Source organism: Capricornis sumatraensis, chromosome 18, assembly GCF_032405125.1.
Source record: "Capricornis sumatraensis isolate serow.1 chromosome 18, serow.2, whole genome shotgun sequence".
Lineage (NCBI taxonomy): Eukaryota > Metazoa > Chordata > Mammalia > Artiodactyla > Bovidae > Capricornis > Capricornis sumatraensis.
The window spans coordinates 60,083,609-60,108,311 of record NC_091086.1 but is presented as its reverse complement, the minus strand read 5'-3'; the positions used below and the strand labels follow the sequence as shown (position 1 = coordinate 60,108,311).

Here is a 24,703-nt window from a genome sequence, read left to right as displayed (position 1 = left end):
AATAAATTGGTTTTGGGGTCTTTCTTGAAACACAAGTGCAATTATTTATAGGAAAATAAATGAATAATTGCTCCATAAAGTAATATCACTTTTTTTTTAACCAGATATCAGAACAATGATGTTCCAAACATTAAGGTGGTTTATTTTTACAAACTTTTTTCTCCAGACATAAATGTAGGTAGAAAAGACTGACACGTAATTATTCAATAAATATTCACAAAACATTGATTCAAGTGATTTACAATAATAGAATACAGCAAAAGTAGAGTAGTGGAAGTTCTGAGCCATGTCTTGAAAAACATCTGAAGCTTCTGCTCTCACTCTCCTGATATGCTATCCTAAGAATAAATATGAAGTATTTCCCCCGACTACACAGGTTGCCTTTTCTTTTTGTTGATGGTTTCCATTGCTCTGCAAAAAACGTTTAAAGCCTCACTTGTTTATTTGTGCTTTTAGTATCGAATTGAAAAAGCCCATTACTAAGATTAATGTCAAGTTTACCCACTATGTGTTCTTCTAGGAGTTTTCGGTTGTGTCTCACATTCAACTTGTCTTTAATTCATTTTGAGTTTTGTGTGTGTGTGTGTTTGATGTAAAGTTTTCCTGACACCAGAAGGGAATGGCAAACCCACTCCAGTATTCTTGCCTGGAGAATCCCATGGACAGAGGAGCCTGGTGGGTTACAGTCCACGAGGTCACAAAGAGTTGGACACGACTGAGTGACTAACATACACACATACATATACTTTGCCTCACTATATATTCTTAGTTCTTTTGTCAACAGTTCATCAACCACATATGAATGGGTACTTCTGAGCTCTTTACTCTGTTCCGTTGATCTATGTGTCTGTTTTTATGCTGATGCTGTACTGTTTTGATCACTACAGCTTTATAGTATGGTTTGAATTCAGGAGTGTGATGTCTCTACATTTATTCTTTCTCATGATTGCTTTGGCTATTTGGAGCCTCTTGAGGATCCATACAAATTTTAGGATTGTTTGTTCTATTTCTATGGAAAACAATTTTGAGGTTTTCATAGGGATTTTGTTAAATCTGTAGATTACTTTAGGAAGTATGGACATTTTAACAAAATTCTTACAATCTATGAAAATGGAATACTTTTCTATTTATTTGGTCTCCTTCAGTTTCTTTCTTCAATATCTTATAATTTTCATTGTACAGATCTTTGACCTCCTCTAGTATATTTACTCCTAAATATTTTATTCTTTTTGATGTTACTTTAAATGGAATGATTTCTTAATTTCTCTTTATAATGTAAAACGAATGATATTCTGAACCATAAACTCTGGTTTGGTTTGTTACAAAAGAAAAGCTAACTGATAGAGAGGAAAAGTTATGAGAAGGAAGTTAAGAAGGAAATTTTTCTCCAATATATAATTCATCACTTGTCCTATGTAATTGTTCATATTCACTCTGATCTACCATGTGGAATTGTAAAGTCAGCTTCACTTTACTGAAATTATCTTATCCTGAAGTTATGCCCCAGGGTAATAATTTTATAATGGCTACTAGAATCCTGGAAGATATCCAGGTGAAGCTCCCAAGATGTTTGGGCAGAACTAAATCAGTTCCCCAACAAGCAGCACAATAAAATAAGCACAGCTGGTGTCTCTTCTTGTTGCTTTGCAACAAAGAACACAGCTGCAAATGGAAATAGGTCTGGGGTTTAGAGATTGGAAGGGAACAAAAAAACATGAAAATGATTAGAGATGTTTTACTAGATCTATGAAGACAAGGGACCTTACAGAATATAAGGGTCATATGGTAAAATTTCATATCCTCTCCTTATATGCCAAATTAAGTTTTAGTACTCCACTGAATTAGAGTTCATAAATTTCATATTCATAATTTTATAAAATATTTTGTTATCCCTCCAATGAACTTAGAATAACTATTCCTAAAATGTGTTACAATTTAAAAATGTTTTCAAGTAAGGTTTATTATTGTATATTTCATTAGCATACAGAAGAGAATAGGTAGAAATCTATTTATTTCCTTATAGATACATTTCTGTGAAAAACGAAGATGTAAAATTTATTTCCAAGATTGTGATCTGCTATGGTTTTCTTTGAAACAATTTCTATATATAAAGCATATTTTAAATTTAAGGTGATTACAATGCAACAAAATTAATGCTTTAAACTTTGTACTAAAATCTTCTGATTCCAGGCAAAATTAAAACCAGAATTGCAGAAATGTGGGTATACTTACATAAAAAAGAGACAAATGTATGTGTTTTTTTTTAAAGAGATTTACCAATACACACAATTTAAAAGAAAGACCCTTACTAATTTTGTGATAATAATATACGCTACTGTAATATCACTAAATATCTTAAAACAGATGCCACTCCATCTGAGAGTGGCAGTGCCATTTACAAATAAGATTTATCCATTCTTTCTTCATTTCCCAAAGCCACACATGAAACCTGAACACTGACTCCAAAAACAAGAATAGTTTCATCTCAGGTTTTTTCCCTTTTTATTTGCAATGACAATCAGGACTATTAACTTTCATCATTTCATAATTTTAGGACTCAGTTCTGAGCAACTAGACTTTTAATAAACATATAAAATCAAATTAAAGAAGTGCTTCTATAAAATAACGGATAGGAGATGGTAAAATCATTAAGGCTGGAATGATAATAAACCACATACCACAGAAAAAAAGAACAAAATATATGTCAAATGTGTACTGATAAAATGTATACAAGCCTCATCATAGTCCTCTCAGGTCACATTTTCCCTCTATGATATTATAATGTCATTCTGTCCACATAATTAGATAAGTTTAAGAGAAAGCAAAATGATAGCCAGTAGCTTACTAGACACCCATCATAACCCAAAGGGTCCTTTTTAAATCAATGCTATAAAAACAGGCTTTTTTTTTTTTTTAATGGGAGCCACAATGACTCTCATGCACCACACTGTTACTCTTTCTATAAGCACAAATACTTTACACAGTGGTTTTCCTAGCTATTTTCATAAAGGTATCTATTCAAATATGACAGTTAACATCCAAACATGAAAACTGCTTACCCAGCAGATAGAATTGGTTTTGGTCACAAGTATACAGCATGAGGGAGAAGGAAATGGCAACCCACTGCAGTGTTTTTGCTTGGAGAATCACAGGGATGGGGGAGCCTGGTGGGCTGCTGTCTATGGGGTCGCACAGAGTCAGACACGACTGAAGCAACTTAGCAGCAGCATCAGCAGCAGCCTAAAGCATGAGCATTTTAACACTATGGAATTTTGTTGGACAAGTATTATTTCTTAATAAGTATTTCTTCCATTCATGTTTCTACTTTGAAGTTGTTTTATTATTTTATCTCGCATGTTTCTTAGGAGAGTGATTCTCAGCTGTGAGCAATTTTGGCCTCCAGAGATCTTCGAGCAATATCTGAAGACATCACAGTAAGGCAGCAAGAGGAGAGATGTTGTTGGAATCTAACGAGTAGAGAGACCAGGGATGCCGCTAAACATCCTACAATGCACAGGACAGTCCTCCATAACAAAGAATTATCTAGTCCAAAATGTTAGTAGTGGCAATGCTGAAAAACCCTGTTTTGGAAGGATATGATTCCCTAGATAATAGTTGAAATTACATGGTGTATGTAAATGCAAGAGATAAAGGAAAACCTTATATTAGAACATGCATCAAAAAGCACTTCAGTTTATTTTGCATCTTTCTTTATTGAAATACCCAGAATGTCAAGACTTTGTCTGCTGATTATTACTCACTGACAAGACATATACAACCAAATCATGCTTTTCTCACAGGCAATACAACACACAGCAATTACTGGGAGGGCTCCACAATAATTTCTTAGCACTGTGGATATACAAGAAACAACAATCTGATAAAAACGTGCACGCATGAGAAATCCCTAGAGGTGCTATCTCTTGCCTCTTCTGTTTTCTCAGAGCACATTTTGCAAAGCTCTACAGGGAACTCGTCAGTTGTATGATGATTCTGCTTATTCTTCCTTAACCACACAGACACACACACACACACACACACACACTCTAAGCTATATAACTGCAGGGAAGAGAGAGGAATTGTCCTTTATGCAAAATGCGTTTATTTTTTCTCCTCATCTAAGCCAAAAAAAAAAAAAAGTCCATGTTTTATAAAAGATTCAGAGGATATTTTCTCTGTCTGCAAGCAGGGCTCTCAGTCCAACTGTACTGTTCCTCTATTTTTTGCTTATCAGACGCCATATTGAAAATGTGTTTACACATCTGCAACCTGCTCAAATGTAGGTACTTGTTTGTTTTTTTTTTTTACTGTTTTATTACTAGACCATATCACAGTTCTAAGCATACTAAGTTCCTTCCCTCTCTCTCCTTTCCAGAAGAATTAGACAATTTAAAGAATAAAGATTTTTTTAAGGACTGGATGATCCAAAACTCAATTAATGTGCATATGGTAAAACCAGTGATCTTATTAGGCACCTTCTATTGTGAAAATTTTGTTGTCAACTATCCCACTCTTGTAAGCTATTATTAGTATTGGAAATTGATATAGCTTTAAATATGAATGCTATTATTTTTTATGATCATATATCACTTTTTATTATTATTTCACAAATAACATATATATATATATATCAGTTTAATAAAGAAGAATCATGATGGACTTCTGTTATACCAAATAAAACTGCAGCCTTCTTTTTAGAAGTAGTTGCTTTCACCGATGTGTGTGGTCTCCATATATTTCTATGTGTACATTCATATTCAGGAACACATATTCATTTTTCAAAAAAAGGATGCTATTCCACACAGATTTCTGAAAAATTTCTCACTAAAATACTCTGGATCTTTGAATGTCAGCATACACCATTTAAATTCATTCATTTTAAGCCTGCCTAGGGTATCACTGTATGAAGAATAATTTGAGAACTTCACTGTACTTTAAGTATGTTTTCTACTTTTCACCTCTGTGAACAATACTGCAATGGGCAACTTTCAACATACAACTTTAGATATCCATGTCAGTATATCTATAAAAGAGTCTATTATAAATTTATGTTCTTTTAAAAATTTTGATAGATATTGCCAAACTACCCGCCAAAAAACTATGGAAATCAACATTTCTGCTAATAGTTCTGCACGCTAATAATTTTGTGAATTATCAAATTTGCACACTGGATAGGCAAACATTGCTATCTCTTTCTCCTTTGAGCTTTTTAAATTCCTAGTGAAATCTGAAATGTTTTAATACAATTAACATTTATTTTCCTATGAATCTCCTGCTAATGTAATTTCCCCATGCTCATTTGATTATAGTGCATTTTTCTTATTATTGAAACAGTTCCTTTTGTTGTACTCAGTTGCTCATTCGTGTCTGACTCTGTGTGACCCCATGGACTGTATAGCCCACCAGATTCTTCTGTCCATGGAGATTCTCCAAGCAAGAATACTAAAGTGGGTTGCCATGTCCTCCTCCAGGGGATCTTCCCAACCCAGGGATCGAACCCAGTTCTGCCATACTGTAGGGGAATTCTTTACCCTCTGAGATACCAGGGAAGCCCGAAACAGTTTCTTATGTAAGGAAACTTAGTACTTTCTCTGCCCTATGTGTTTGTATTTTAGCTTATTATCTTTCATCTTATTAGAGTTAACATAATTATTTGATATCTTTATTTTCAACTGTTTATTCATTTAAATTCATATCTTATTTCTTACTGACTATTGGATTCATATCTTACATTAAAAATCCTTCATCACATTTGTTTGTTTTACTTTTCAGAGGTTGCATTTTTATAAGCTAGATCATGGCATCTGGTCCCATCACTTCACGGAACATAGATGGGGAAACAGTGGAAGCAGTTGTCAGACTTTATTTTGCGGGGCTCCAAAATCACTGCAGATGGTGATTGCAGCCGTGAAATTAAAAGACTTACTCCTTGGAAGAAAAGTTATGACCAACCTAGATAACATATTCAAAAGCAGAGACATTACTTTGCCAACTAAGGTCCATATAGTCAAGGCTATGGTTTTTCCAGTGGCCATGTATGGACATGAGAGTTGGACTGTGAAGAAAGCTGAGTGCCAAAGAATTTATGCTTTTAAACTGTGGTGTTGGAGAAGACTCTTGAGAGTCCCTTGGACTGCAAGGAGATCCAACCAGTCCATTCTGAAGGAGATCAGTCCTGGGTATTCATTGGAATGACTGATGCTGAAGCTGAAACTCCAGTACTTTGGCCACTTCATGAGAACAGTTGACTCATTGGAAAAGACTATGATGATAGGAGGGTTTGGGGGCAGGAGGAGAAGGGGACGACAGAGGATGAGATGGCTGGATGGCATCATCGACTCAATGGACATGAGTTTGAGTAAACTCTGAGAGTTGGTGATGGACAGGGAGGCCCGGAGTGATGTGATTCAAGGGGTCGCAAAGAGTCGGGCATGACTGAGCGACTGAACTGAACTGAACTGATTTTTATAAGCATATTGAATGTTTCAGTTTTATATACCTTAATTACAGATTTATTTACCATCTATATTGTTGTTAAGTGTTGGGGAAAACACAGTGTCACATCACCCAACACTGTAACCATGCCTAGTCTGAACTCCACTCCTTAGCTCAGTTCATACAGATACTTTCCACACAGAAAGTGGCCCTGGACTATTCCATTCACCTCACTGTCCACACCATTTGGGTTATTAAGGTTTTTCAGCTACCTGGAGCTTTTTCTTTCTCCACAGTACTTCTTTCCCCACACTATCTCTGATGTATGTATTTTGGGGTTGTGAGAGGGATTCATGTTAAAAAAGCATTCCCTTATTGGACCCTCTAGGGATTAAATTTGGGTATAAATGAATAGCTATTCTTTTATTTTTTATTTCCAGGCAATATTGGATGAATTTTCCTTTGTATGGTATGCTGATGTTGTTTAGTCGCTAAGTCGTGTGTGACTCTGTAACCCCATGGACTGTAGGCTCCTCTGTCCATGGGATTTCCCAGGCAAGAATACTGGAATGGGTTGCCATTTTCTTCTCCAGGGAATATTCCCAACCCAGGGATTGTAACCATCACAAAATGCTATCTCTTGAACAAGAGGAACATTATAATAATGTCAAATCTATTCCAGTGAATTAAGAAGGGGATCCTTACCTCTGGCCCAGTAAACTGTATGGATCTTGGAACACACTTTTCCTTGTTATAATTATTCCACAAATAGCTTGATCTAGATTTTGTGTTTTTTAAACTGTATTGAAAACAGGAACTCAAAAGCTGAAGCTTAGACATCTCTTCCATTTGTACTTCTTACTAACCCTGTGATCTTGGGGAAATTAATTAATTCTACATTATTAGTTTTATCCTCTGTAAAACAAGAATAATTTGTAATGCTGACCTCAAGATGATACAAGCATGGAATCATTACGAATGACATGCAATGTCAGATACATAGTAAGTGCTCAATAAATATTCCTTGGAGTTGTTTTCAATGATCCTTATCACAACTGCTGTGGCCTCATGTGGTCTCAGACTTCAACAAACCTAACTGGATATTTTGTAGTAATCAACTTTTGATTTTCTGCAAATCTCAAAGTCAGCATTCAAAACCTCTATCTGTTTTGATCCACTGATCAAAACTTTATGGAGTCAGTCATTTCTGTAGTTGATAGGAAGCAAGATTTAGTTATCTGAAATCAATTATTAGCTTCACCATAGACAGAAAGAAAAAGTGCTGCCCCAGCAAAATCATCTCGCATCACAATTATACAGTAGAGATGGTAAACAGGAATGATTTTATACATCATTTCCAAATCAAGCAACTTAATACAACTATATTGTATTAGCCCCATCATTGTTCTGTGATGCTAAAATCTTTCTTGCCATTCCTTTGTATTCAGTATTAGATTCAATTCTTTAGCTACTGTGCTGTGTGCTGTGCTTAGTTGCTCAGCTGGGTCTGACTCTTTGTGACACCAGGGACTGCAGCCTGCCAGGCTCCTGGCTTCATGTTAAAACCGAGAATTTGTCTGAGTACCAATTCAGACTGAATACAGCTGCGTACATCTGAAATCCAACTCGATAACATAAAAAGACAAGATTTACTTTCTTAAGGAAGCTCTTGGGAGTCACAGACCAGGTCTGGAGCATCAGTTCTGAGATGGATCATCCTTTCGGGCCCTTTTATCTTTCTGATCCATCTCACTTAGCAATAGGCTTTCATCTTTATGGTTGCAAGTGGCTGATGTATTTTGAGACCACATCTGCTTTAGGCAACAAGGAAAATGGCAATGGGTAAAATATCCGTGCCAGGTGTGTCTTTTTGGCAGGAAGCCTGTATCTTTCCTGAAAGTTCCACCTACTGGCCTCCACTTAACATTCTACTATTTAGAATTACATCACATGGTCATTTTTAGGTGAAAAAAAAATTGTAGTAAATGGACATTTAATTCTGCATAGTGTCAACCTAACCAAACTGTAGGGAAAGAGAGGCCGAATATTAAATAACTAACATCATTTACCTAAAGGGAAGAAGCATGATTCTATTGTTTGTATCAAATGGCATATTCTTTAAATTTTCATTTTTAATTAGAGGATAAGTACTTTACAGTTTTGTGATGGTTTCTGCCATACATCAACATTAATTAGCATCAGGTATTCATAAGTCCGCTACCTCTTGAACCTCCCTCCTACTTCCCTCCCCATCTCACTCATCTAGGTTGTCAAAGAGTACCAGCTTTGGGTGCCCAGTATCAAACAGCAAATCCTTGACTATTTTACATATGACAATATATATGTTTCAATGCTATTCTCTCAAATCACCCCACCCTTTCCTTGCGGCAAATGCCATATCTATCAAGAGTATTAGAGAACAACACTCTCTTCTGATCGCTCCTCCTGCCTCCAAGCTTATTCCGTAAAACCTCTTACATTAGAGACCAGCAAACTTTTCTTGTAATAAGCAACACAGGAAATGTTTCAGGCTCGGTGAGCCATATGTTGGCTGCAACTATGGCTCTGCTACCACAGTACCTAGACTATCATAGGCAAGATTTAAATGAATGGGTACAGATTTGTTCTAATAAAATTTTGTTTACAAAAACAGACCATGAGAACCTACTGTATAGCACAAGGGGAAAAAAGAAGGTAGAATCTGCTTGGAAAACATATATTAAGTTAATCTTAAAAAATGCATTCCAATATGCATTGGGTACACACACATTCTATTTGATTTCACTTTTATGAGGTACCTAGAACTGTCAAATTCATAGAGTCAGAAAGTACATTGGCAGATGCCAGGGGCTGGGTGCAGGAGTCAGGGGGGCAAATGGGGAATTAGTGTCTAATGAGGACAGAGTTCCAGTTTTGCTTCTGTGCTCAGTCTTGTCTGACTCTTTGTGATGCCCGAGACTGTAGCCCTCCAGGCTCCTCTGTCCATAGGGTTTCCAAGGCAAGAATACTGGAGGGGGCCGTCATTTCCTCCTCCAGCGGATCTTTCCCACTCAGGGATTGAACCCTCATTTCTCACGTCTCTTGCATTGCCAGGTTCCACTGTGCTACCTGGGAAGTCCCACATTCCAGTTTAGGAAGGTAATAAAGTCAAGGGATCCATGATGGTGAGTGCTGCACAACGATGTGAATGTACTTATTGCCTCTGAACTGTACGATTAAACATGGTTAAAATAGTATGTTTTATATTATGTGACTTTTACCACAACAAAATAGAAACAAACAAACAAACAAAAACAGCAGGCTGGATTTGTGTCCACTGTCATGGTTTGCTGGTCCCTTTTGTACCATATTACTAGCTATTTTGTGGTTCTTTTTGTGTATTTATTTCTAAAATCAGAGGCAGTGCAAATATCACTTATTCTTAAGCCCACAATGTAAAGCAAATTCTTTACTATGCTAACCTCCATATCACTTTCTATATGTTCATATTACAGTGTGCAGTAGATGCTATTATGATGTTTTATGTGTTTATTTTTCCACAATAAGTTCAAAAACACACACATACACACACAATATGATTTCCAATATTCAGCCTATAGCTTGCCATACTGTTTCACCAGAAATTATGCCTGGACCCATGGTACAAGACAGACTGAAAGCCTCGTCTGCTTTGTCCTTTTTCCCCAGTACTTTCAGGCATTAACTTTTCTCCTTCAACCAGGCTTGTCTCTATAAGAGAACTTAAAAATATAGTTGATCTTGGAACAATTTGGGGATTCAAAACACCAACTTCCCTCCTGCAGTCAAAAACCATATGTAACTTGTTACAGTTGGCCCTCGTATAGAAGGTTCCTATAAGGGGACTTGTGCAGTTCACACCTGTGTCGCTCAAGGGTCAGCTATACTAGTATTGCCCATTCCTACCCTTCTCTCCAAGTCTTAGATGAGGGCTGAAATGTTTTGGCTTGCTCCTAAGTCCTTCAGCCTTTGCTGCAATGATTTCTTCAGGCTTCATGATTCCTAAAAGCCCAGTATCATTCACGATGCTCACATGTACTCAATTAGATTTAACTGTGTTCACACACAGGTATATATATTAGATTGCACTTATAATAACTTTTTTCTCCTCTTATTATTTTCTTTGGCTTTTTGATCTCTGTTTTGATTGATTTCAACTATTTTCTATGTCAACTATTTTCCCAAGCATTTCTCTAGATAAAGTTGGAGGATATGGACTACCCTGGTGGTTCAATGGTTAAAACTTCACACTTCCAGTGCAGGAGATGTGGGTTTGATCCCTGGTCAGGGAACTAAGATCTCCCATGCGGTGTGGTGCAGCCAAAAAAATTCTTAAAAAGATAGCAGGATGATATACTTTCTGGATTCCTTTCTACATATTTCTTTCATGCTAACAGATATATCATGTTTTTGATTGAGTGAAGGATTTCATGTTCAGTCTTTTCTCTGAAGGCTGACAATGGTATTAAATTATTAACCACAATCCAGTATTTCAAGTGAAAAATATGCTGTGAAAATATCTTTTCCTAGCAAGTAACTTTTAAAAATCTGAAGTATATATAATTTTTTCTTCATTCATAGGCTTTAGGAAAACTGCCAGCATCCAACTAAGTTTGATTCTTTTCCAATTAACCCTGCAATTCAGAAAGTTTATTCAACTTGTAAATTCTGTATATTCTACACCTAAATGTTAAAAAAAAAAAAAAAGTTACTGTTCCTCTCCTTCATCTGCTGTTTCTTGCATTCTGAGAACATATGTTATTCCCACACTATGTCTAGTTAATATATCCTCTAAGTCTCATCTATTTCTCACAATTTCCATATATTTGTATTTTCGTTCTCTGATTTTTAGCTCCTTCTTCCAGTCTTGGAAGTTCTTAAGTTCCAGGAAAACAATTTGGGTCTTATCAGTGACCCTATGTGCCACAATGTACGTATTGATTTTCTGTTTTTTATTTATTGTAGAAAACATGGCTTTGAGTTATAGGAATCTCTCTGCAATGTCCTTAAAACACAAATGCTCTGATTACCTAGTGTTCAATATTCTTTTTTGGTAATGACTGCTGTGCCTGTTTTCTTCTTTGGTGCTCTGGCCCTCAGAGTGATGGTCAGTTTCCAGTGTGCTACCTGGGGTTCTTACGTGGCCCCTGGCAGTACCTTACCAGTGACATTCTCACAAGTGATGGAGTCACAGAGCTCTTTGCTTCTGTAAGGAGATGATTGGCAAATGTGCTATCAATCCCTTGACAAGCCTCCAGAAGAAAGTGTCTTCTGGAGTTTTTTCACGAACTTTCACCTGCCAGAAATAATGGTGTTGAGTTTCTTAGCATTGTGTGTGTGTGGGCGGGGCGGGGGAGGTATTCCTTGCAGCTTGTGGGATCTTAGTTCACTAACCAGCAACTAAATTTAAGCTCGTGGTAATGAAAGTGTGGAGTTCTAATGACTGGACCACCAGGGAATTCTCTTCAACTTTCTTAAGAGACCGGTGAGTCTGAGTGTCTTTGAGTCCTTTCCACCGGCTCTCTGAGACTAGACCCTGCATTTTACTCTCGTCTCTGGGGAGTCCATTTGGCAATTTATTTTCCCCCCGAGATTCTGTTTAAGAAGGAAAACTGAGTCTCTCTTTCTAACCTGATTCCCTCACAGCTTAAGGAGCTATCTGCTAATCTCAGGAGAATTAAAATAGACTGGATTTGGGAAAACAAAAGAAATTGCAATCTCCCATTAAAAAACTTTACATATATGAGACAAAGGATGTTAAAAAAACATATTGCAGAATCATTTCAAACAGATGTAAGTTAAGTTATCATGTTGTTCATCTTCAATTCATAAGTGCTGCATATCAATTATATCGCAATAAAAGTGTAAATATTTTCCAAGTTTAAATATATATATATATACAATATCCATTTGCACAGAGTGATTTTGTTAGTGACTATAATAACCTAATTCAATACTCGTAAATATAAACTTAAGTATATAAAACATGTACTCAAAATATATTTTCTAAATCCAAACTTAAGGCCTCGCAGAGGTAATGAAAAGATTTTCATTATAGTTGAACTTTATTTTTATTATATTTAGGAAATTCATCTTTAGATAAAAATAAAATAAAATAGCTAGGCTTCAGAAATCACCAGAAGATTGGAAATCTCTATCATGACTTATCAAATACAGTGTAGGCTCTGTATTCAGGAGAGACTGGGGTCAATTTCTTCATGGCAATTCAGAAAAGAACTTGGGAAAATTACTTACATACTGTATACCAGTTTGTATAGCTTTAATGTGGCATTTAAAATATTTCACATGGTTGTCATATAGTTTAAAATAAAGGATGCAACTGCTTAAGGGTATCTGCTAATTTTATTGATTAATGTAAATATTGCTTGTACTATCAGTCCTATTATAATTTGATCATAACTTGAAAGTTGAAAAGACATAGCAATAGATTTCCAAAATTATACTGTAAATATTGACACAAACTGTCACTGATTGTGTTGATATGGTAAAAAAAAAAATTACACCAATTAAGCAAGAATTGCAGAGTATTTTATCATGTATGAATGGTTTTTCCTTGAGATCAAGTTGTTACTTACACTAACAACTTCAGAAATTAGTTTTAATAAATACTAGAACAGCTAGCAGAAATATTCCTGAAAACTTTAGGCCATAGGAAATTATTAAAATGTTAGGAATTTCTTCAAATTTCTTCACACCCCTCCAAATACTTAAATATTAGTCTTCAAAATATTAATTTTAGATCTTCAAAAATATATTAACTTCCAAAATATAAAAATGATTTATCTTACCCATATCTGACATTTCAGGCACAGTTACAATGTATGGTCCATCTGTGAACTTTGGAGCATTGTCATTGATGTCTTGCACTTTGATGATAAACTCAGATTCAGGCTCAAGGGGCTTGTTTGTTCGTCTGTCAATAGCCTGCGCATGAAGTACATAGTGGGTCTTCTGCTCCCTGTCTAGGCTTTTTGTTGAGTGGATGTCACCCGTGGTATCATCAATGATAAAAATAGTCCCAGCACCTTCTCCAGTAAGGATGTACTTGACAGACCCATCACCTTTGTCAGAATTGGAGTGCAGCTGTAGACAAAGATGGAAAAATTTAATATAATATTATATTCCAATCTTACATGGTGTTCTCTGAAAATTGCCTATCTATAATTTAATACTTAATTTGGTTATGACCTTTTTTTTCTCTCCAGTGTCCTAGGTGTCGCTCAAATAATGTTTATTTGCAGTTTTTCTCTATTTGGTATAAATAGGGATATTTTATTATGTTCTAAGAGATGTAATTATTGAAGAAATATTAATGAGCAATACTTATTAAAAGAATAACCCTTGCTGTCATTCTACTAAATTAATGTTTTGCTACCTATATAGAATAAAATTGTGAAAGAAACTACCAGTAAATCACAGTTGTCTTCCATATTTCCACAGAGAATTTAAAAAAAATAAATAATTAACTGCTTGCCATTATATTTCAATATTAAAGTTAAAAAAATACTACAGTAAAGTTGAGATTCAAATTATTTATTAAAATTTCCACAAAATGGACACTTATTTATCACAGAAATGTTAATTTTATAATTTGGAAAAACAAATATCTTTCAGATTGCTAAATTTAAAAAAGAAAAAACCTTCTTTCTTGAAAAATTATGAAACTTTACACTCAAAATTTAAATGGCAGTATAGATGTAATCAGTAAGTAGGCCCTGATTTTTAATTGAGATACACTAATAAATCTCACTTATAAAACTAAAATGATTGAATTTTCTTTGAAAAGACATTATAGGAGTAATATTTCAACAGAGGTCTTCAATAAGAAAGATAAATAATGTACATTAAGATAATTAAAAACTCTTTTATCATTTAAATATTGGCAAATGCTTTTAAACTACATATAATTCACACAATGGCTATTATTTATAACATCAAAGTTCAGTTAATATTTCTATGAATAGCATTGCTATATTTCTAGCTAAGAACATCCACAGTATTTTCTTAAATCTCAAACACATACTTGAAAAATTGTTTCTCCCAAGAGATCTGAACAGTTATCCTTCACATGAAACCTTTTTGGTCACATAACCTCAACTACTCACCTTTTGCACATTTCTGACACTCTGAAACACTGAAAATATATAACCTTGTTCACATAGCATTTTGGTTTGTAGCCAAAGTAAAAATTTTCGAGGTTTATGTTAAACTCCCCGAACTCTTAGAAGACATTTTTAAAGATAAAATACAGAAAAAAGATAATATAAGGAAAGGACTATTTCAACAGGAAAATGAAGGGGTCTGAAACATAAACAACAGTACATCAGGAAAAACTGTACTTATTTCTTGAAAACACATAAGACATAATCAGGGATAAAATTTTGATAGGCAACACTCAGTTAGATTCAACAAATTAAATCTTTTTCAAACTGATTTTTTGGAGTTTTTCTAAAAAGGAATAAAACTACAATAGCAGAATATAAAAAAACACAGCTTTCAAAGATTCACACTTCATTAGTAAATTAACTACTAAAAGAAGCAGGAGACTGAGTTGTGTGGAGACAGTTGTAGGCATGCATGAAAATGAATTTATTCATTTATGTATATTTCTTTACATCATTTTAGCACCTACAAGAAGAAAATTAGCATTTAAGCATCATACATCTACAAAATATCGATTGAGCAGTCTGTTTCATATTCTCCAATTTTACGTCTATCCATGACTAAAACACAGCAAAGTAAAGGCCCAAATTCTCTGAACAAATGTTTTTAAAACATTTTCTGGAACATGCATGGTATTAAATTAACAAAAGGTGAAGTCATTTTAATAGCTATTGCTATATTGTGTATGGATTATAAATCTATATATAATAAATATGACTAATTAAAAACACTGACAGAAACGGTTAAACCTTCTAACAACTAACTATTGAAAGATATGACAACGGTGAAAATTGACTCTAGGATATTATCACATGCTATTTTACATTTTTAGAGTGTTTAATTTGAAATTATTTAGTTTGGGAAGAAAGGATCACATTGCAGTTAACTATATGTATTTTTTGAATAGGCATATGGACATAGACCAGCAACAGAAGTATGTAAAAGTAGTAAAGCTGTCAATCTAAAGCATCTGTTAAAATTTTATATGCTCTATGCTTTATATGGATTATGATAAATAATTCAATTAAAGATAAATGCCAGCAAACTTATGGCTTTAGATTTTAACACTTGAATCTAACTCCACATTTACAAAGTTTTGAGAGTTAACATAGCACTTGGCATAAATTTTTCAGAAGTTATGTTTAACTAGATAGTAAATGTGCAGTGTGTGCTAAGTTGCTTTAGCTGTCTTATTCCTTGGGACCTTATGGACTGTGATCCACCAGGCTCCTCTGTCCATGGGATACTACAGGCAAGAAAACTGGACTGGGTTGCCATACCCTTCTCCAGGGGGTCTTCAAGACCCAGGGATCAAACCTGCATCTCTTAGTCCTTGCATTGGCAGGTGGGTTCTTCACCACTAGTGCCACCTGGGAAGCCCTCACAATGTGCAGTAGCCAGTGAATTATAACTTCAGTTCAGTTCAGTTACTCAGTCGTTTCTGATTTTTTGTGATCCCATGGACTGCAGCACTCCAGGCTTTCCTGTCCATCATCACCTCCGGGAACTTGTTCAAACTCATGTCCATTGAGTTGGGTGATGCCATCCAACCATCTCACCCTCTGTTGTCCCCTTCTCATCTTGCCTTCAAACTTTCCTAGCATCAGGGTCTTTTACAAGGAGTCAGTTCTTTGCATCAGGTGGCCAAAGTATTGGAGTTTCAGCCTCAGCATCAGTCCTTCCAATGAATATTTAGGACTGATTTCCTTACTTAGCAGTATTGATATTGTTATACAACACATTCAAAGGTACACTGAAATATTATAAAAATGCATTACATAAATTGATAATATTTAGCTTGAGTATTTTACTTTTTTAAAATTATTGTTATTTTTTTTTTTTTAGTATAGTTGATTTAGCAGACCACCTGACCTGCCTCTTGAGAAACCTATATGCAGGTCAGGAAGCAACAGTTAAAACTGGACATGAAACAACAGACTGGCTCCAAATAGGAAAAGGAGTACATCAAGGCTGTATATTGTCACCCTGCTTATTTAACTTATATCAGACTACATCATGAGAAATACTGGGTTGGAATTAGCACAAGCTGGAATCAAGATTGCCCGGAGAAATATCAATAACCTCAGGAAGGCAGATGACACTACCCTTATGGCAGAAACTGAAGAAGAACTAAAGAGCCTCTTGATGAAAGTGAAAGAGGAGAGTGAAAAAGTTGATTTAAAGCTCAACATTCAGAAAATTAAGATCACAACATTTGGTCCCATCACTTCATGGCACATAAATGGGAAAACAGTGGAAACAGTGTCAGACTCATAATATGAGTCATTACAGATCATTAAGTGGAGTTTCCTGTTCTATACAGTAGGTTCTTACTAGTTATCTATTTTATATATAGTAGTGTATGTCAATTCTGTTCTCCTAATTTATCCCTCCCCTCTTTATTCCCTGGTAAGCATAAATTTGCTTTCTATATCTGTGACTCTATTTTATTTATTTATTTTTAAATTTTACTTTACAATACTATATTGGTTTGCAATACATTGACATGAATCCACCACGGATGTACATGAGTTCCCAATCCTGAACCCCCCTCCCACCTCTCTCCCCATATCATCTCTCTGGGTCATCCCAGTGCACCAGCCCCAAACATGCTATATCCTGTATCGAACCTAGACTGGTGATTCATTTCTTACACGATAGTATACATGTTTCAATGCCATTCTCCCAAATCATCCCACCCTCTCCCTCTCCCACAGAGTCCAAAAGTCTGTTCTATACATCTGTGTCTCTTTTGCTGTCTCGCATACAGGGTTATCATTACCATCTTTCTAAATTCCATATATATGCGTTAGTATACTGTATTGGTGTTTTTCTTTCTGGCTTACTTCACTCTGTATAATCGGCTCCAGTTTCATCCAACTCATTAGAACGGATTCAAATGTATTCTTTTTAATGGCTGAGTAATACTCCATTGTGTATACGTATCACAGCTTTCTTATTCATTCATCTGCTGATGGACATCTAGGTTGTTTCCATGCTCTGGCTATTATAAACAGTGGTGCGATGAACATTGGGGTACACGTGTCTCTTTCAATTCTGGTTTCCTTGGTGTGTATGCCAAGCAGTGGGATTGATGGGTCATAAAGCAGTTCAATTTCCAGTTTTTTAAGGAATCTCCACACTGTTCTCCATAGTGGCTGTACTAGCTTGCATTCCCACCAACAGTGTAAGAGGGTTCCCTTTTCTCCACACCCTCTCCAGCATTTATTGCTTGTAGACTTTTGGATTGCAGCCATTCTGACTGGTGTGAAATGGCATCTCATTGTGGTTTGAGTGTTTTACTAATGGAGATGATCACTTATTCAATGGATTTTTAAAATTTCTCATCTGGCCTTAAATAATAGTTTCCATGTAACACTAATGGAAATCCATCACAGTAGCAGTAGGTCAATCAATAAATACTTTTCAAGTCTATAATGAGAATTATTTGTGAACCCACAAAGTGATCCACCCTCAGGATTACCTCTTCTTTAGTCAACCTATTCTTAAAAATTCATTTTTGTTTACAACATACACTCCAACAGAAATTAGGGGACACACTGCTTACATTGTCTTGTTTTGCTTAACAAGTAGGCTTTAAGATTCTGGAAGAACACAGGTTTTATATTAGGCTTTATAAGGCAAAAAACAATGAATGAATGAATATTTCTAATGAAATGGCTGAAGAGTAATGAGTGTAGAAGAGGTAGAAGTAAAAAAAAAAAGAGGTATAGAAATCTTAAGTCAGGAAGAGAAAGCTCTTAGATACAGATGATTAGGTTACACTGATAATCAGAATAGAAATGTATTATCTTTGAGGGTGGGCAGCAATGAGACATCAAGTGAAAGGAACTAGAAAAAGAGTCATGAAGTAGGAATGCTCTGGATGCTTCCCTGGTGGCTCAGATGGTAAAGAATCTGCCTGCAATGCAGGAGACCTGAGTTTGATCCGTGGGTCAGGAAGATCCCCTGCAGAATGCAATTACAACCCACTCTAGCATTCTTGCCTGGAAAATTCCATGGACGGAGAGCCTGGCAGGCTACAGTCCATGGGATCATAAAGAACTGGATATGACTGAGCAACTACCACTTTTTTTTGAAATATTGCATTGTAAGTTTAGCTAGCTACTATATTGAGAGATTCCATCTTTTTCCCATTAAAATATTTTTTAAAAATTGGAAAATAAAGTTGATGATTTTAGTCATACATAGTTCAATAATCCTACAAAGAGAATAGTAGAAGGGTCTTACATAACCCATAGTGATGGGAATATACTTATAGAATCATGAGATTTTCCAAAGTGAGTGATATTTTTATGCTAAAAGAGAGCTATTATACTGTCCTAAAGCAAGAATAAAATTTCCTTGTGTATCTGATCACATAATAACATAGAGTTAATTAGTTGTTCTTTAAAGAACAGTAAAAGGACAAGAAGGAAGAAAGAAAAGAAAAGGAAACACAATCACCCAAGTGAAGCAAAATGAACTCTTCTCTGGTATTCCTTTAATAAACTGTCTCTTCCTTAGTGTTAAGGAGTAACCTATAGCACTTAGAAAGCTAACATGACTCACGTGAGTTTCTCTCAGAAAACTATTTATTCACCCTGGACCACATTTGAATGGGACCTAAACATTTATAACTTTCTTTCTAATGCAGAATTCCTCGCTGAGATAATATTCTATCCTTTGGGGAAAAATAACTTTAAAAGGTTAAGAAGATGATAGTGTCAGAACAATTAATTTTGAAAGTGGCTTGTCCACTGACTTAAAATATGATAATTTGAACTATATAGTATATGTATTTTTATGAATAGGAAGTTTGTATTTACAATATTCCAGTAGAAATCAGAAAGAGTCAGAAATATTATACAGTGATTTCATTATAATCATTTTTCCAGCACATAAAATACAGGTGATATAATGTTAGACCTATGTAAGGGTCATAGGAAAGACATGTCATTAAAACTTACTGTGTATCTCTCATTCCAGGAAATGTTATATTTATTTTAAACCATAAGCAGATAAAACAAAAATCAATTGAACTCTTAATAAGTGATTGATGCAAAGAAGAAACATATCAACTATGTTTTTACCATACATATTAATTACTATTGGTAATTAACACATCAGTCTCTTCATACAACAACAACAACAAAAGATTACATAATCATCAGATTTAATCATTCACCAATTCATTATGTAAAAAGTTCTGCTAAATGCAGTGTCAGTAAAGTATTTTGTTCAACCACAAAACTAGTGTTAATCAATTAAAGGTTAAGAAATTAGATGAGCATAAAAAAATAAGGATTGCATTTGTTTAACTAGAAACATCCAACGTCCTTGCATACACACAAAGATTTCATGATTGAATTTTACTTTCTAGCTTTTGACTGTTTTATTGGTATTTTTAGAAAAGAAAACTAGTAAATGAAAAAGAGGAGGAGGAAAGGAGCAAAAAGGAACACACGTTTAAACTATTATATCCCCTCCCCCTGAATCCCAGATCAGGGGTATTAGCACACAAGATGAAAAACTACAAAATATCTCTAAAGTTGGAAGTTGTCAGAATCCCATGCCCATCAGCTCTCGTTCAGAGAGATCCATTCAGTGTGCCAAATATTTGGCCACTGCAGAATACACTCATGGGTTGAGAATTTCACTGTTAATCACAGCGTAGCCTCAATAAGTGACCAATTGATTAGAATTAAAATGAGAAACATAGGGCACCAGAAGACATATTCCCTATCAGATTTAATGTCTTCTTTTATCTTCTAATCAATATTTATAGTGCCAATAGTGCCAATCAATAGTGCCAATATCTAGTTGAGAACTGCTATGCTGAAAATGGGTAACCAACAAGGACTTACCGTATAGCACAGGGAACTTTGCTCAATGTTATGTGCCAGCCTGGATGGGAAGGAAGTTTGGAGGAGAACAGATACATGTATATGTATGCCTAAGACCTTTCGATCTCCACCTGAAAGTATCATAACATGTTAACCAGGTATGTTGTTGCTATTTAGTCACTAAGTTGTACCTGACTCTTTGCAGCTCCATGGACTGTAGCCTGCCAGGTTCCTCTGTCCATGGGGTTTTCCAGGCAAGAATACTAGACTTGGTAGCCACTTCCTTCTCCAGGAGATCTTTCCAACCCAGGCATTAGAACACATATCTCCTGCACTGGCAGGTGGATTCTTTACCACTGAGCCCCAGTAATCAGTTATATTCCAAAAAAATAAAAAGTTAAAAAAATAATAAAAAAATCTAGCTGAGAAAAGGGTGGCTCTGTCATCTGCTTTTAAAGAGAAAACAAACAAACAAACAAACCTCAAGGTATACTAAACATTAATACAATTCCATAAAATTACCCACCTAAACCACTGCTCACACTCTCAAATGTGTTATGATTTCATCTCCATTTAAACTATTCATTTAAGCACCTTTTTCTCAGGCAAGAAAACAGTAATTGTATACAGAAGTGAGGGAGGAGAAAGATAATGGAAGTGTGAACGACTTCGTTCCTTTGGCAATGTCATCTGACAATAAAATCTAAGATTATTGTTTCATCCATCAGTCATTTTTAGGAGTTTTTTAATTGGAAAAAAAAATTTTTGAAACTCCCATCACTTCATGGGAAATAGATGGGAAACAGTGGAAACAGTGTCAGACTTTATTTTTTTGGGCTCCAAAATCACTGCAGATGGTGATTTCAGCCATGAAATTAAAAGACACTTACTCTTTGGAAGGAAAGTTATGACCAACCTAGATAGTATATTCAAAAGCAGAGACATTACTTTGCTAACTAAGGTCTGTCTAGTCAAGGCTATGGTTTTTCCTGTGGTCATGTATGGATGTGAGAGTTGGACTGTGAAGAAGGCTGAGTGCCGAAAAATTGATGCTTTTGAACTGTGGTGTTGGAGGAGACTCTTGAGAGTCCCTTGGACTGCAAGGAGATCCAATCAGTCCATTCTGAAGGAGATCAGCCCTGGGATTTCTTTGGAAGGAATGATGCTAAAGCTGAAACTCCAGTACTTTGGCCACCTCATGCGAAGAGTTGCCTCATTGGAAAAGACTCTGATGCTGGGAGGGACTGGGGGCAGGAGGAGAAGGGGACGACAGAGGATGAGATGGCTGGATGGCATCACTGACTCGATGGAGTTGGTGATGGACAGGGAGGCCTGGCATGCTGCGATTCATGGGGTCGCAAAGAGCCGGACACGACTGAGCGACTGAATTGAACTGAACTGAACTGATCCACCATGGATCAGTCACGGTACTCAGTACGTAATCTATCACTGAACAAGGAGGCAGAGATTTCTGTCTGGGTAGTGCCTACATTCATTCCATTGGGGAAAAGCAGACATTAAGCAGAAAACATGGCAATATACCATATGCACGAATCACACTTAATAAGGAAACAGAGAAAAAGTAAAGAAACAGTAATATCAGAAGAGATCAGGTGGTACACAGAAGTCATGATATTAAAGTGATATTAAATTTGGTAGGTGGATTATTTATCCTTCAACATATGTCTTTATTCTGGGAAACTCTGAATATATTGCTTTTAAAGAAAAAGAAATTCACAAATATGATTGAATCTGAGGTCTTTTGAGATAAGGAAATCCCCTTAATTTCTTTAGATGGACTAATATGACACGTGGCTTCTTAATAGGGAGGAATCCATTCTAGGTAGGTGAGAGAGAGAGAGAAAAGGAAGTGTGAGAAGTATTCAGTGCCTCATTGCTGGGTCTGAAATGTAAGAGACTTGTTGAAGTCCCAAGTAATGTCTCTATAAGAAGGAAAAGCCAAGAAAAGGAATTCTTCCCCAGAGCCTACAGAAGGAATGAAGCTCTGTCTAAGCTGTTATTTTAGTGCCATGGGAATTATATTGACCTTCTGACTTTAGGGCTTCCCTTGTGGCTCAGCAGTAAAGAATGTGCCTGCTATGCAGGAGACATGGGTTTGATCCCTGGGTTGGGAAGAACCCCTGGAGAAGGGAAAGGCTACCCACTCCAGTATTCTGGCCTAGAGAATTTCATGGACTACAGTCCATGGGGTTGCAAAGAGTCAGACAGGACTGAGTGATTTTCAGTTTCACTTTCTGACTTCAGGAAAAAAATCTGTGTTGTTTTAACCCCCTAGTGATGGAGTTCATTCTTAGGTAGGTTGATAAAGAGTCCAAGGAGGAAAAAGGTATAAACTTTTTTTTTCCACATTCCTTTATGTCTTGTTTATGTAAGACATATTTTTTCTTAAGCTCTGAATTGTTATGTAATCTATTTCTTCTAAGATTAACTTTCTTTAGGGAAAGGAAAAGGGAAGTCGCTTAGTCATGTCCGACTCTTCGTGACCCCATGGACTGCAGCCTATCAGGCTCCTCTGTCCATGGGATTTGCCAGGCAAGAGCACTGGAGTGGGGTGCCATCTCCTTAACTTTCTTTAAGCCCAAAGCTAATAATTACACAACAAAACAACACAAACTTCTTCAAGGGTATGTTTTTCCTTAAGCTCTGTACTAATAATTTTATAACAACAACGTATCTAGCTCAAGGACATGTTTCGTCTTCTTAACAGGAGCCTTCTGACTAATCCTGTTATCTTAAGATCTATGCTTTGAAGTGGGTCTTGTTAGACATTTCTATTGTTAGTAACCAATTGAAAAAGTATATAAGGCTTTGATAAGACTAGCAAGTGGGGTACCCTTTGCCCTCTTCTGATGTCTATGACAGAATCTTTCTCTGTCCCTTTTTCACTGTAATAAATCTTTTGCCACACAAAGCTCTAAGTGAGTGAAGCCATATCTTTGGTTCCAAAATGAAATTCTCTCTTTCAGAGATCACGAATCTGACACTGTTCACCATAAGCTATCACTAGTTGGGTGGTGATTTCTTAATAGCACAATGAGAAATTAATAAAGGAATCAGGTAAGGCATATTAAAAAGATGATATTTTAGCAATTCTGAAAGAAGGAAAGGGAGATGTCCAAATTTATATTTCATGCAAAAGTATTCCAGGCAGGGTAACAAAGAATGAAAGCATCAAATAGGAATATTATTAGCATATTCCAGAAACCAGGAGGAGGCCAGTGTGACCAGAGTAGCACAGGCAAAGAGGATGGTAGTGGAAAAGAAATCAGAGAATTAACTGGAAGGGAGATTATGCAGGGCAATTGAATGACATATGGAGAAACTGAATAGTTAGGACAGTAGAGTGTCAACTTTCATCTAAAAAGGATTCTGCTGGCTTCATTATTGAGAATAGGAAACAGGAACCAAAGTGAAAGCTAGGATAACTGATAGAAAGCTACCGCACTAACAAGATGACTGATGATAACAGCACAGACCAAGGACGGTAGTGAAGGTGGTAAAAAATGGTGCGATCATGAATATATTTTGAAAGTGAAGTAAACAATACCAAAATAATATTTTTTAAAAAAAGCAAAAGCAAAGTAAGGAAGTAGGGCTATATCAAATGGAAAAACTTCTGCACAGTAAACAAAACCATCCACAAAATGAAGAGGCAACCTAGGGAATAGGAGGAAGTACTTGCAAATCGTACCTTTGGTAAAGTGTTAACATCAAAAATGTGCAAAAGAGCTAATATAACTCAACCATGAAAAAGAAACCAATCCATTTCAAAAATGGCCAGTGGAACTGAAGGCGTTCTTCCAAAGATGACATACAAATGCCCAAGAAGTACATAAAACGGTACTCAGTGTCATTAATCATTAGGGAAATGCAAATCAAAAATACAGTGAAATATTACCTCACATCTATTAGAACAGTTATCATCAAAAAGATTAGAGATAAGTATTGGTGAGAATGTGGAGAAAAAGAAGCACTTTAGCACCATTGGGGGGAATATAGTTTGTTACACTCACTATGGAAAACAGTATAGTTTCCTTAAAAATTAAATATAGAACTCCAATATTATCTAGAAATTATCATTCTGGGTATATATATATGTATGTATATATATATATAAGAAAAGAAATGAAACTGAATCTTGATGCTATATTGACAATCCCAAGTTCATTGCAGTTTCATTCACAATACCTGAGATACTA

General features: G+C 35.7%; 1 protein-coding gene across 4 annotated transcripts in view; it reads right to left on the bottom strand.

The window, feature by feature from the left end:
• CDH18 (cadherin 18) overlaps nucleotides 1-24,703 on the bottom strand; it is a 411,562-nt gene that overhangs the window by 286,487 nt on the left and 100,372 nt on the right. For all 4 annotated transcript variants that reach the window (XM_068990438.1, XM_068990439.1, XM_068990440.1 and 1 more), the window contains exon 2: nucleotides 13,263-13,557. In XM_068990438.1, the coding sequence (XP_068846539.1) occupies nucleotides 13,263-13,557 (295 nt within the window). The remainder of the gene's footprint in view (nucleotides 1-13,262; nucleotides 13,558-24,703) is intronic.